Source organism: Camellia sinensis, chromosome 7 (assembly GCF_055761805.1).
Source record: "Camellia sinensis isolate YWXY chromosome 7, ASM5576180v1, whole genome shotgun sequence".
In the NCBI taxonomy this organism is placed as follows: domain Eukaryota; kingdom Viridiplantae; phylum Streptophyta; class Magnoliopsida; order Ericales; family Theaceae; genus Camellia; species Camellia sinensis.
Window position 1 is genome coordinate 84,465,227 of NC_138967.1, and position 12,615 is coordinate 84,477,841.

Genomic DNA, 12,615 nt, shown 5'->3' on the forward strand with positions numbered 1-12,615 from the left:
TATTGTGATTCCTTACTTACCCTCTTTTTCAGCTACGGGTGACTTGCATATTGTTCCTTAGTGGTTGATTGATTATCGATGGGTCAGAAAAGGCCGACAATTCATCAAAGAAATGTTGGTCCATTAGGAAGGCTTACTAGCTTCTGATGCCACTGGGGAACCGTATGACAAGTTGCAGCACAGGTTCCCACATCTCAACCTTGAGGACAAGGTTGTTTTTCATGAGGGAGGGAATGATATGCCTCAGGATTTGCTGGGCCTTGGGTCTTGGGGTGTACTCCCTCTAGGTTCAGGGATCGAAAGCTCTTAGGTGCTAACAATTTCTTGGGGCCATCGAACTGGAGGAAAACCTTTGAATTAACAGTAGTGCACTTGCGGAAAACTCCTTACCGACGGCCTATGTATCCCTGGGGATTAGTCGGGTTTTGATCCGAACACCCCAGTGCCAGTCAAAAACCAAAAAAAAAAATAAAAAATAAAATAGGCCTCAGGATTTGCCACCCATATTTCAATGCTATCAAAGGAGGCCTAAGTCTAGCCCAACAAAACGCACAACAACTTAGGCCTAGCAAATTGCATAGCAGCACATGTTGTTAGGAGTTGTTTAGATTTGGATTAGATAGTTATCCTTGTTTCATCCTACTATTTCAGATTTGGTGGTTATCTATTTATTTGTTATGCTAGAGTCAGTTTGGTTGTTATCTATTTATTTGTTATGCAAGAGTTCTAGTTGAGTCAAACTGTTATTAGGATAAGGAATGGAGATGCTTTTAATCTTATATATTTGATTGAGATCCATGAAATAAACAATCAGAGTTATCCTACAAGCGGGGGCGGAGCCAAAGAAGGTTGAGGGGGGTCACGCGCCCCCCCTCAATTTTGAATCTTTTTTGTTTTTGTTTTTGTTTTGTGGTCATATACAAAATGTATTCATTTTTTTGTTAACATTTTCTTTGGCTAAAGATTTATTGTATTGTTCACAATAAGTAATTATTTGATATTTTGAGAGCACTATGTGGTATTATTTATGTAGTAGTCTAAACCAATAGTGTAGTGGGAAATCTTATGGATTGAATATAATTAACTCATTATTTTCAAGTAGTTGACAAACTAGTTAGTGCGATTTGTGATTTGTGATTTGTGATTTCTCATTTCTCATGCTTTAAGCATCATATAGGGAACACCATATGGTACTCTAAGACTATGTAATAATTTCCATTCAAAGCACATCATTTATAAGCAATATCATCTTTTTAATATTTTCTGTCAATTAAAAATTAAATAGATTTTATAATAATTTGTTCAATAAATGATGTATTTTTATTTTCTAAAATTAGGAATTTCGATCCATAATTTTTTTGTGCTAAAATTACAAACTTACGTCACCATCCTGCACCGAGCTATTACACACTATTATAGAATTTTGATTTGTTCCTATTAATAATGATTTTTAATTTCTTATGCTTAAATTCAGCTCATAAAATTATTATTATCTTAATGTTGATCATGATTTTTTTTTTTTTTTTTAAAAGAAAAAATTATAATTAATAAGTGTCCCCTCTAACTTAATTTTCTGACTCTGCCACTATAAGAATTTGGGAGGTGGTGAATCTCTCGAACAAGTTCGCGGTGTGATAGGCCTAACCTATCATAAATCATATGATGTTAATTTGTTTAATAAAATAAACGACAATGATTCAAATTTATTTATTAAACATATCTAACTTGCAAATTTGAAACACATAACATTATAAGTCTATAACTAGTAATAACAAAATAAACAACAATAAAGTAGTGTATTATGAATTTATGACGCATGAAATCATTAAATGTCGAAAGAAAAATATGTCAAATCCTTTTCATAGCGATTTAAGAATAATATAAAATTTAGCACATATACTGGATCATGTCTAAAAAAATTATACAAAATCCTCCAAAAACCATTTGTTCCCTAATAAATGTAATTTTGAAATAAAAACATGCATATTCATAAGTTTTTTTTTGCGAAAAATGAAAAATTTCACTGCTCCAATTGCTGTGACTATTACGCTACACCCGTTACATTGCAACCTCATTAGTGCCATCGTTACCGTTACAACAACCACGACCATTATTTGATACATTGACTATAAAATGTCCTTTTGAAATCATTTGTGGTCATTTCATTCCTCACATTCTTCATTGTTCCTCTATTTCTTACCGTGGTCAAAGTAGTGCTGACTGCTGAGGCTAATGAAATTAATGAGCATATAAAAGAGGTGCTATAAGATGTACTCGAGGATAGAACAATCTTTTTCAATGGGAGATTTGGTTATATTGCATTTTAATAGGGACAGATTTTCAATTGGACCATATAGGAAGTTGAGTCGGAGGAAGTTTGGAACTGATTCATATTCTAAGCACGTACTAATGCATATCTTTTCGATCTTTTTGATGATCCCTACTTCCCTATTCTTCTTTCATGGAGAGTCATTGAATCCTATGAAGGTGTCTACACTTGCTGACAATGCTGTGGATGTTGTTGATATCAGGATTGTTATGACACGTAATAGGGGGCACTGAGGGTACTTGGTTTATTGGCGAAGTTGGCCATTGACGAATTGTTCTTAGATTGATGAGGCTAAGTTGAGACTGTGTTTGGCGGATTTGTTCCAGCGATTATCCGAGACTTTTTTCGACTCATGTTTTTCCACTCATTGGGAGCTAATGTAGTTTAGGATTTAATTTCTTTTATTTAGTTATTTATTTCATTTAATATGGAGTTAATTTTGTTGGTTTTATATTTTAAAGTATGATGTGGGGATGTCCACCAGTGACGGAGCATGAAATTAGTTCAGAAAAGGCACCTATTATTAATTAAAATCTTGAAAAAGTTCTCCTTTAATTAACTACAATAAGATAATATAATTTTTCTTAAGTTTGTAGTTTTAGCACAAATAGCCAAAAATCAAAATTCCTATTTGTAGCAATAAAAGTACATCCTTTATAGCAAAAAATTACCATAAATCAATATCCCAAATTTTTATTTTGACAGAAAAAAGATCAAGGAGAAGGCGTTGCTCGTAAAGATTCTGTTGTGGATAATGCGAAAAAGCTCTAGCCAAAGAGAGTATTGAGATAAGAGAGAGTTCCTGCCACAAACAGTGTGTTGTGATACAAAAGCCATTGGGCACATCTTGCTTGCATAAGTAATTATATAATAAAGAAGAGGCGGCTTATGTCCATAGTCCTTGTGGCAATTTGGTCCCTATAGTTTCATTTGTATCCATTTTGACCTTCAATGTTTCACACAGTGTTTTTAATAAACAGTCGCTACCCCCTGGTATTTGCCGCTTTCCTAATCAAAAGATAGAGAGCACCCCTTCTCCCGAAGTTATGGGGTCATTTTGCCGAGTTCCTTTGACATGGTTCTCTCAAGTGCCCTAGTATACTCGTTCACCTGTGTCGGTTTGGGGTACGGTACGAAGGAAACAACCCATACCAGAACCGGACTCCCTTCTAAACCGAAAAGTTGTGATGCAGTTTAAGTTTAGTACTCTCATGTGCTGCAAACAATGTGTCATCGTAGTTAAATATGTAACATTTATTAAGAAATTGGATAGAAATCAAGGGCAAAATGATCCATTCAAAATGGAATGGACAATTTCAAATTGGAAGCCAACCCTCAGTTACTTTGAGGAGAGTGAATGAACTATTTTGCCTATTGATTTCAATCTAATTTCTAAAAAGGAGGGGGAGGAGGGAGGGAGGGAGGGAGGGAGGGGGGGGGGGTGTTATCCGTTGGACTAAATTGACACAATATGAAAAATTTAAAGATAAAAATGATGTGATTAGAACTCCAAGGACCAAATTGACATGAGAAAACTAGTGTCCACATATATTTTTATCACATGACTACTTAAGTGAATAGTCACATTCAACATTAGGGTTGGCTTCAAATATTCTTATAACTTTTCTCTAATTTGAAAGATGGCTGATTGAAGAGAAAAACGCTGACGACTATTTGTCTCCTTCTCCCCTCTTATTTCTTCTACATATATGACTCTTTGCATCTCATTTGCTATTCTTCTCTGTTGTTTTCTTATTCTTTTTTCTTCTTTATTTCACTTATGTTCTATGTTACGATCCCACATCGGTTAATATAGGCCTTGACCATGTGCATATAAGTCTCTTTGGGCACCTTTCCCTTGCAAGCCATTTTTCAAGGATGAGTTCCACCCAGGGGTTTGTATTATTTGGTATCAGAGCCAGCCACCATGTTGAGGATGAAATGGGATGCACCTATGTGAGTTTGGGATTGAATGGGTGCGGCTTTGCAGTTCGAGCCGTGGAGGAACCGGATTAAGACATCTAAAAAATGGTGTTGAATATTGATAGTTGAGTGAAGCCGCTAGAAGGGAAAGGGTTACCATCGGGTTAGTGTAGATAGAATGGGTTGCTGTGGACGTTGACTGCGGAGCGTGGTGGTATGTTACACTCCTACATTGGTCAATAGAGGACTTGGCCATGTGCATATAAGCCTCTTGGGCACCCTCCCCTTGCAAGCTAATTTTTAAGGGTGAGTTCTACCTAGGGGTTCGTATTATTCTTCTTCCTTGCAACTTCTTTACTTTTGGATTTACTTGCTTCCCCTGCATTTGCTACTGCTGATGATTTGCTCCTTCCTTCATTTCATTTGTTAGTGTTTCTGAATTTTCTTTTGATTTCCCTTCTATTCTCTCTTTCTCCTCTGTTGCTGGTGTTCCTCATCTCACTTTTATCCTCTATTGTTGCTTCTTTCTCCCTTTCTCTTCTAAGTGATTCCTTCTCTGTACTGTTTCTTCCTCTGTTGTTGTTTTTCCTCAAATAAATTATCATTCCTGTCCACTCATTTTGTCATGACCCGAACCCGCCCCTAGAGGTTTGGATCATAACTGGCCAGTAATCATGAGATTACCTACGCCTTAGATAGAAATCAAACCAATTTTAATCATACGGGGCCAGAAGCGAAAGCAGAAATATAGGCCTTGTTTGGTTTGCGTTTCCCAAAAATTTTTGAGAAAAATTCTCTACAAATAAGTTTTCAAAAGTAATCAAACCAAACAAATTTTTCCAAAAAAATTTCCCAAAACTTGTTTGGTTCACAAGTTTTCTAAACAAATCTCTCTCTCATACACATCAAATCAATCACTTTTTCCAAAACTCTCTTTCAAAATAATTTTCCAAAACATCTTTTGAAAAAAACCAAACCAAACAAATTTTCGTACTTTTTATCTCTAAAACTCATCTCTCAAACTCAAACCAAACATACCCATAAAATTTGTCCAATGAGCTTGTGTATAAATGGCATGAACAAAAATTTCTTATATATTAATAACTCACACCCATATATACATGAAAAGATATCATATGCCCAAGACCATTTAAATATCTTAACCATACAAAAACCAAAACTTATGTATAGACATGGTCAAACATAACCAACCAAAACGAAGCAAAAGAAAATCAAAAGACAAAAGCCTCGTGTGTGAGGCATCCTTGGTTGATTTCAAAAAAACTCGGTATTCCTTCATAGGTTCACTAGGGCTGGACATCCCATTGCTCACCCACATACATATATATAACGGAGTGAGTGAAAGCCCAGTGAATAACATCAAAGTAAAAAGGTTATATTAATGAGTTCTAATATTAAACAAGATCATTTTTGTAATAATTTCGTATCATAATGGAACGACTTCAGGTCCAACATATAATTGATGTACAGAACATAATTGATAATATCTTAACGGAACGACCTTAGGTCCAATCATTTACAGCTGTATAATGACCATTCGGTCAACTCATAACAGATCAGACTTATCAGATATTCAGAACGACCATGGGTCTATCATATCAAATATACGAAATGACCTTGGGTCCAATTCAGATATACAGAACGACCTTAGGTCCATTATACACATTCGTGTCACATTAATCACATTTGTAGATATCATGTTGATTGGATAGATACAAACTCATTTACACTTGCAAAATCATAAGTTCAGAAGACTTACCACATTAGGATATTCAGAAAATAGAGTAAATAAGAAAATATCTTTACTAAGATATTACTCACAGTAGTTTGGTTGCGGACACACCCTCGCGAATGAACCTACACAATTCATAAAACAAAATCTTGCTAAATAGCCTAGTCAACGAAGCAACCCCCTTCTTACCCAAGCATTTCCAAGCTTCAATAGGGATGTCATCGGGTCCCAAAGCCTTATTTGTTTTCATCTTATCAAGTGCAATCTTCATAATTTGAGTATAAAACATTGAATAAAAACTTGAATTGGCTTTATGTGATGAAGGAATTGTGATTTTGGGTAAGGTCTTTTTGCTAACATCAACATTGCCATGATGCTCTATTGGTGCACCTTTTCAATTTGAGTTTGCAGTTACAAGTTGATCGGTTTCTGCCATTCCTTATTTAGTTTCTTCTGGATTTCACATGTCTTGTTTTATGTTTCAGAAAAATTATATTGTCTTGAAGGAAGCAGATATAGACCGGCGTCAAGGGGATGATATCGTAACAGTTTCCACGGTCCTCTCAATATCAGAAGTGGCTGCGAGCATTCTACTCCGTCACTATCATTGGTAAATTGATCATTTTTATCCTGCCACCTATGGTTGACATGAGTTTTTTGTTTTTATTTTATTAATTTATTTCTTTTTAATATATAATCTGTTGGTGGTATTACTATGATCTTTTAGAGTGGAGGCATGTGTTTATTGAATGTGAAGCATAATTGAAATTTTAGAAGCTTATGTCAGCGACTCAGCAAGCTGCATCTTGTATGTATGTATGTTTGTTTGTTTGCTTGGTGTGCTAAAAAAATTCAAATGAACAGGAGTGTGAGTAATGTGCACGAGGCATGGTTTGCTGATGAAGTTAGAGTCCGCAAAACTGTGGGCTTGGTGGAATGGCCAGTTGTTCAATATCCAAATTCTAAAGAAGTAAGTTATTGAAAGCTCAAGATATCTTTGTACATTTTGATTTTGTGTGCATAGTATTTGCAGCTGCAGACCACATGGGTACAGTGTTTTTCTTCTCCCTTGTTCTGATGTACTACTTTTTTGCTTTTAAATTTTCTTTGGGCAGCTGACTTGCGGGATTTGTTTTGAAAACCATCCTCTTGATAGGATAAGCACTGCTGCTTGTGGACATCCTTTTTGTAGTGCATGCTGGAGAGGTTCCCATCACCTTACCTTACTTCTTTTGACTTCAAATTGCTGGCTGATCTTCTCTCCTAAATACCATTTTAAAGCATGTTTTTACAGTTTTTTTAATGAATTTAATAGGAGTTACATTTCAAGCATTTGAAGAAGGCCACATATTGGTAGTTACTCTAGTAATCTTGTTCTTATTGCTTAACTACTCACTTTTTTCCAATTATGCATTTGTTGTGAGTTTTTAGTCAAAAACCGGCCACACCTAAAATTGTGTCAAGTTCTAATTGTTCAAGTTGACTTTGTAGTATTAATATAATCTGCTAAACCCTATTTGGCCACTCCAGAAGCAGCAGTTCATGCCCATTATAGGGAATCCTTAATGATGGAGATACATTAGTTACATTAATATGTGAAAAATTGAGATCAACATAGGGCCGTCTAAAAGTGGAACAAGTGTTAGAAGTGCGATTTGATTGATTCAATATCAATGAATCTAGGAAAGAGGGTTGAGGGTTGGAATGAATGGATAGCAAAAATTCTTGGAAGTCCTTGGGGATTCTTGATTGGTGCTGAGCTAACTATAGTGCAAAGTTATCTCTCTTTGCTGGGATCCACTTTTTGAATGTAAGTCTAAGCAATACCAACAACATTTCTAGTGAAGCATCTTTCATAATCCTTGGAGACGGATAAGTAATTTTGAGTCATTCACATCTAGATCATGAATATCTGGAATATGTATTATGCCATCAGATGTTGTTTTGCTAACTCAAATTGGCGGGTGTGATAACTTTGGTCTATTTTTGTCATAATATCCACCATGGACTGCGCAGCCAATGTTTAATCTATAAATCAGTCCCTAAACTTTTTCTATCGCTACATTGTTAGCGTAGATAATTGAAATATATATGTAAGATTATGTATAGAGAAAAAGATATACATAGTACATTTTTATTAAGAGAAATGAAATAAATGACAGTAATTATATACGTATGTGTATCCTTGTCCGTCGCTTTGAATATCCAAGCAACTATTGATTTATTTGAATCCATTAGTTTTACTTTCTAATTGCCTTGGTAATGTTGTAATTCCCTGTTGTAGACAGAAACCATATACACAAAAACATCCCTTTCTTTATGGCAAGTCAAAAACATTTCAGAATACACTTTAAGGATATGGATCAAAACTTCACATGCATGAAATATTTGATTTTTTTTTTTTTTTTTTAATTTTTTTTTTTTTAAGAGGAAAAAACATGATCTACGAAAGAACATTAAACCAAAAATTCTGGAAAAGGGATTCTCATGGACAACACCAAAGAAAAGAAAGACTGAATGATCGAAGGGATATGGATCAAAACTTCACATGCATCATGCGGCTGCACCGCATCTCTAATTAATGCACAGAGCAAACTGGATTGCCACTCAATACAGAAGTATTCATATACCTTTATAGGACCAGAACTGAAGTCCCAGCCTGAGTCGGTATCATAGTGAGTGTCAAATGCACCCCAGTTCCGTTCGTCAACACTTCTGTCCCCAGAGAACACAGATTCAACACCCCCGTGTTCACTGCACGAATAAAATCATATAGAAATTCAGATTTTTGAATAAAACAGTAGGTGTAGATAGATGCCATGCAATGGTTTAAAGGTTCGGACACCAATAAAAAATTTCTAATCCAACGCAGAAGGAAAATATAGAAAAGATACAAATTAAAACATGTACCTCTGGGTCTCTCTAGCATGGGGTGAACCATATGCTCTGAAGTTCTTGCTAGATGGAGAATTTTGAGCATTAGCTGGACTTTGAGCTATGCTGTCTTCGCTGTGAGCATCATCGGCAATCCTTTCCCCTCCACTTGGTGGCGTTTCTGAGTTATGATTAGCATTTGTTGATGAAACATGTACACCCTCTTTTGTGGAAGATGCTTTACTAACAACTGAATAGGATTTTGGCTTGGGAGGGGCTACAACATTTTCCACATCAAGAGTGAGCTCTTTGACAAATGTGAAACTTGGAAGTGGCAAGAGTTCATCAGAATTACAATACAACTACAACTTGCACATCTTGGCTTCAGGTTCCCTATACCAGAAAATTTTCAATCCACAAAACATTTAGGCCAATCAAAAAAGGGAGCCATTAGATGCATTTTAAATTAACAAGTAGTGTAGACACTCAAAGATCCATCATCAAACACTTCCCGCCAAAAAGATACTCAAGCTAAATGTCCACTTAATCCTATATGAAAACTGTTTGACATACCTTCATCTTCAAACTTGTCCAATTTTCATCCCAATCAACTGCCCCTTCTTGGATTTCAGGTTGCCAACCTTAACAAAATCAACAAAAAGGAAGAAAAAAAAAATTACAGAATCAAAACACAATAATGAAAATAAAGTAGAGCAGGGAAAACTGATTTTCAGCTATTTCCTTGCTAGGAAGCTTGTCTGTAGTTTATATGCCAATGTATGTGCAATTACTTCACTTTTACTATTTTCCATACTGTTTAAATTTTTCAAAGAAGGAATAAGGGTGTACCACAAAACAAAGAAGAAAGTGGCCACTTAATTAATACACAAGATTGATTGTGACCAATATGGCAAGAAATTTCAAAATAATAGAAGTAAAAACCTCTGCCTTCATCAGTTATATACTTATAGAAGCAGGGTAATGCATACAAGAATTGTAAGAAAGGCATATAAATAAATAGAGGCCAGTCTTTCTATATTCATTTACCACTGTATATATTTGTTATTTTGTATAATCTTAAATCATCTAGACAATGAAATCATCAGCCAAAAAAACTAAAATCTATTAAAGGATGTGCCAATAAAAGCAGGCTGTGATGGAAAAACATTGCACTTTCCAATAATATATCGCACCGTGTGCTTGAAAAAAACATTGTGCTCAGAAAGGGATTCAAAACCAAAAACCAAGAACACAAGCAAAGGATATGTATGAAAGTCAAACCACAAGAATTACATATTATATATAGATAACATATGCCAATGTGCAGGAGTGATTGTAATTAGTAAATTCATCATCAAAGCTTGGAAAAATTCCGAATTTTGACTTCTGAATTTAAATGCCTTTCTTTGATTTAAGTCAAATTGTGTTGGGAATGATTTGTTTTTGTTAGGGTTAATCTTTTTAGGGAGTGGTAATGATTTAAAAGATTTCACATTATTACTATGTATCAGTTGATACTCCTAATACCAAATCACTTTGTATCTTGATACATTGACTATTAATGCTTCACATCTCTACTACTAATTAATTGTTGAATTGATTTACTATTTTGATTTTTTTTAATGAAGACTTTATGAATTCTATGATAGGCCATAACTTTATTTTTATATTATTTATTTGTGTAAGTGTACAACCTTTTCACGGTGGAATTTAGTTTCTTCCTTAAATCAAGAGTAAATAAAAGTTTCCAATTGGGGTTCCTTTGAGTATGGGTTGTAAGTTTCTCTCTAGTTATAATGGTGCATTCGTCTAACTTATAATGTTTAATGATATAATGTCAAGTGTATGGAGATCAGAACTAACATGCAGGTTTTTTTTTGTGTACATGTATGTCCTGCTCTTTGATGTTGTGCTTCAAATTACAATATGGAGGATTTGTATCCTGTTAATGGCTTCAAAGATCAACTGCTTCATCTTGAAAATTTATTTAAATGTGTTTTTAAATAGGCAATTTGGAGTTTATAATTTTTTCATTTTATTGTTTCTCGTTTTGTGATTACATTTGATTATCATCATAAACCAGAAATTAATTGAGAGAATTTGTATGTAAATCGTCGGTGATTATCTGATTTCATCTTATTTAGTTTCTTCCTTAAATGAAGAGTACATAACTTAATAAATGTTTCCATTTGGGATTCCTTTTGTGTATGGGTTGTAAGTGCATGAGCTTATGAACTCATCAATTGGGTGCAGTTTTTTATTGCAAGTGTTTAAAATTTTTCTTCTTTAATTTTGTTTTGTCAGCAAAAATGGATTGAGCTGGTTGTTCTAACCAGAGTTATTCAAAGTTTTTATTTTTCCTTTTTAATTCTTGGAAAGAAGATATCTGTGCTTTTTATTCTTAAAAGCAATTTGTACAAAATCTAAAGATTTTTTGTAGTTTTTTATTTCCCTGAGCCATTTGCAACCTTTGCCATAATGTAAATCAAATGCATTAACAAAGTAAAAAATTGAAAGCAGGCCTTAAAGTGAGTAACCAAAGAGATGTTGATACAAACAAAGCTGCTACCTAGATTTCATTCCAGTGGAATTTTGTATGGCTATTACCAGTTGCGATTAATGCTAATTTATTACATTCTGCCCCGTTGTGAATTTTCTTTATGGTTTAGACATATTGCCAAACATGTGGTAGGCAAATTTTAAATGGAACAAAATATTAATAAAAGAAGAGCAAGAATGTATGACGGAAACAGATTGAAATACAGCATTGAAGATAGGATCAGGCAGAGAAGAAGAGCATACCAGATTTTTTGTTTGCTGCAGATGACACCAACTGTAGAATGAAGAGTCATCATATATATAGAATTTTCTACATCTGAGCTTCTGATACAAACCACATGGACACACCGCTTGTCCAATCTGGAGGTCCAACTAATTGCCACAATCTGAAATCTGTATTATATTTGCAGATTTTGGGGTAAAACTAGAGTCACATCTTAGAGATCAATTTTACCTCTTTTCTTACAATCACATGGAATACATAAAGAGGCAATAGCCACATGTTGAAGCTAGAGTCCACTACTTTGCAGGATACAGATATAGGCTGCAAGCTCTGTTACTCCACCACTTTGCAGGATAGAGATATAGGCTTCAACCTCAGCTGATAGAATTCTGATAGAGATATATAAAGAATTCTGATAGAAAAAACAGGGCAAATTAGAGAATTTGCTGCGTTAGATTCACAGCAGCTGTTTGCTTCCATTCTTTATATAATGTTATAGATTTATTTCATGTGCTTTATTTCATGTTTTCACATATGTTTAATTCTTCGCTTATTGAAAATATATATCAATGAAGACATTTATGCCCAATAGTGTATCTTAGAATATCATATTTTCATGCCATTAACATATTTCTAGATTCGATGAAGATAACATCTATATTTATACAAATTTATTTTTTGTGTTAGCTTACATGAAAACATCCATCGATGGTGGCCCTGGATGTTTGATGCTGAGATGCCCCGATCCATATTGTGGTGCAGCTATCAGTCAAGATATGATCAATTTATTGGCATCTGATGATGATAAGAAGAAGTTTGCTCGTTACCTTCTACGTTCTTATATTGAAGACAATAGAAAGGTATATTTGGGATATGCCTCCTTCCTGTTTTGGTTTAGTTGAACTTGTCAAATGGGGTTTGTCTCTACAATTGATAGCCCTTTTGGGTTTAAGC

At 34.5% G+C, this 12,615-nt stretch overlaps 1 protein-coding gene and 1 long non-coding RNA gene across 11 annotated transcripts in view; one reads left to right on the top strand and one right to left on the bottom strand.

Moving 5' to 3' along the window:
- Positions 1-12,615, top strand: part of LOC114274732 (putative E3 ubiquitin-protein ligase ARI7) — a 114,237-nt gene that overhangs the window by 10,360 nt on the left and 91,262 nt on the right. For all 10 annotated transcript variants that reach the window (XM_082878372.1, XM_082878373.1, XM_028216708.2 and 7 more), the window contains exons 2-5: positions 6,491-6,615; positions 6,870-6,975; positions 7,121-7,211; positions 12,349-12,521. In XM_082878372.1, coding sequence (XP_082734498.1) covers positions 6,491-6,615; positions 6,870-6,975; positions 7,121-7,211; positions 12,349-12,521 — 495 coding nt within the window. The remainder of the gene's footprint in view (positions 1-6,490; positions 6,616-6,869; positions 6,976-7,120; positions 7,212-12,348; positions 12,522-12,615) is intronic.
- Positions 8,300-12,073, bottom strand: LOC114274736 (uncharacterized). The gene is made up of 5 exons (XR_014335584.1): positions 11,893-12,073; positions 11,682-11,810; positions 9,453-9,520; positions 8,916-9,272; positions 8,300-8,759 (listed from the first exon to the last, which is right to left on the bottom strand). It is a non-coding gene; the product is annotated as an uncharacterized LOC114274736 (long non-coding RNA).